At 40.4% G+C, this 2237-nt stretch overlaps 1 protein-coding gene across 1 annotated transcript in view; it reads right to left on the bottom strand.

Annotated features, from left to right (window-relative positions):
* Positions 1 to 2237, bottom strand: part of LOC106960720 (zinc transporter ZIP10-like) — a 38364-nt gene that overhangs the window by 9475 nt on the left and 26652 nt on the right. Inside the window, exon 6 of the mRNA XM_015053971.1 lies at positions 275 to 568. Coding sequence (XP_014909457.1) covers positions 275 to 568 — 294 coding nt within the window. The remainder of the gene's footprint in view (positions 1 to 274; positions 569 to 2237) is intronic.

Genomic DNA, 2237 nt, shown 5'->3' with positions numbered 1-2237 from the left:
TCATAATTACAAGTTTTAAATTAAAAATTAAAATGTTTAATTAAAATTTTAAAGTCATAATTATGAAAATAAGTCAGAATTATGAGTTTTAAAGTCAGTCTTAGGCATTTTAAAGTAGAATTATGAGAATAAAGTCATAATCACAAGGTTACTAACCCCAACTGACTAACATTTAGCATTAGCTATTATTTAGCGATGCTAAGAGCCTAACATTTTGCTAAACGTTAGTTGATAAAAGCACCAAGTCAAAGATTAGCTCCACTATTAGTGGATTAGCTAAAAGCTCTGAGCCTTTTATTTTCACTGAGCTGCTGTTTGGATCCAGTCCTTCTGACCCAGAAGCTTTTCATGCCAGCCGGTTGTTCTGGGTTTTCGGGTCGGGCTGAACTCACGTGAGGCAGCAGATGAAGCAGAGCGTCTCCGCTGAGCGTTCCCACTGCTAGCGCCACCAGGAAGGTGAGCAGGAACTTGAAGCAGGACTGCTTGAGGATGGGGACGAGAACGACCCCCAAAAGGGACAGCAGGCTGATGATGGTGATGGAGACGAAGCCCCAGAGCCACACCCACCCTGCACAGACCACCAATCAGAAAACATTCAGATATTATCAATACATCAACAAAATATGCAACATGTTCAACTCACAAAACACATTTTGCTGCTAAATTATTGGATAAATAGACACATAAGCTCAACAACAAGAGATATTTATTGTTTTCAATCTGTTATTTAGGTCATTAAATCATCAGATGATGCAATGTGCAACTAATAAACTGTAATATGTGCTCCAATAAAGCTCATTTATCAGATTAAAGGTAGGTTTTGAAAATTGCCAAGCTTTAAGCGGGTATTTTGTCCAACAGATTTTTGGGTTTAAGAGCAACACAAAACGAAGGTTCTGGCTCCGAACTTTTGGATGTAAAAAAAAAAAAAAAAAAAAAGTTCGTTAAAATATGCAACATGTTAAAGTGCATGTAATTAATTTATTACATATAATTATTGGGTTCTACATGTATGTTTTGACTGAATATGACTCTTTATGCCTTTGTATGAACTGAATGTGATTTTCTGGTTGGGGCAACAGTCCCCTCTGGCCCCCCTCTGGGGGAGCCACTGCGGTGGCAGAAAGAGACAGAGAGACGTAAACAGAGATAGAGACAAAGAAAGAAAGAAAGAAAAGAGGAAAAAAATAAATAGAAAATTATTTAAAGTGTTGCCCGCCTGTTGGTCGTTGCCATGCCGACCAAGTCCTGGGCGAGAAACGTTTGTGACCCTCTCCTCGGAGACGACTGAAAGTTTAATGTCGGATGAAATTGAATGTCACGGCGAGTCTGAGATGGTTCCCATAGCGACACTCGCATTCAGCCGAGGAACTGGGTTCAACTCGAACCTCAAACCCAAAGCAGTTAAACCAGTTACTGCAGCAGTTTCACTGGTTCACACTCGGTCCAACGTTTGTTCTGGATTCCCGTTACGTTCGTCTTTACTGAGAGCGGCTCAGAGGACAGGTGGGTTCTGGAGGCGCGCCGAGTCTCAGGCGGTTCAGCTGGAGCTCGTAAACCCGACGGCCCGTAAAAACCGGTGCAGGAGTTCGTCCTTTAAAATCAGCTTTAAGCAAAAGCTTGTCTGCATCAGCAAAGGACTATTCTCAGATTTAACTACAAACATTTTGTTGGTGAGTTAAACTTTACCTAGAGGCTAAAAAATCTGAATCAGAGCTTAAAACCACAAAGTGTTAGAAAATAATGCTTATTAAGTTTATATTTAATGTTACATTTAATGGCTGAAAATACCAACAACACTGGAGACAGTTTTTGTTTACATTCCTGCTCTCCCATTCTTGTTAAAAACAATAGAAGAAATAATAGCACCATTTTTCTTCGTGTAGCATCAAGTCAGCATCTGATTGGCTGATCAGTTCTGCATGACGGCTCCTCCCCCAGGTTACAATAACTCTGGGTTTTTCATTATAGCTTAGAGTTGTTTTGAGACATTTTGTTCAATTAGTTTTAATTACTTTTTAGTGTATTTGCTGCTATTCATTAGATCAGTGGTTCTTAACCTTTTCTGAGGCACCGAACCCCCCAGTTTCATACGCGCATTCACAGAACCCTTCTTATTCCTTCCCCCCCGCAGACACACAAAATACTTTACGGTATTCTGATTCAGTAATGTAATTATATTAGCTGCGTTACCACCCCCACGCCACTACAGGCAGCAACCCCGAAAAGATGCGACT

This window comes from Poecilia latipinna, unplaced genomic scaffold (assembly GCF_001443285.1).
Source record: "Poecilia latipinna isolate Pla-1442-1.1 unplaced genomic scaffold, P_latipinna-1.0 Scaffold1221, whole genome shotgun sequence".
In the NCBI taxonomy this organism is placed as follows: Eukaryota; Metazoa; Chordata; class Actinopteri; order Cyprinodontiformes; family Poeciliidae; genus Poecilia; species Poecilia latipinna.
Note: the sequence above shows the minus strand (reverse complement) of the source record. Positions and strands in the feature narration are given on the sequence as shown.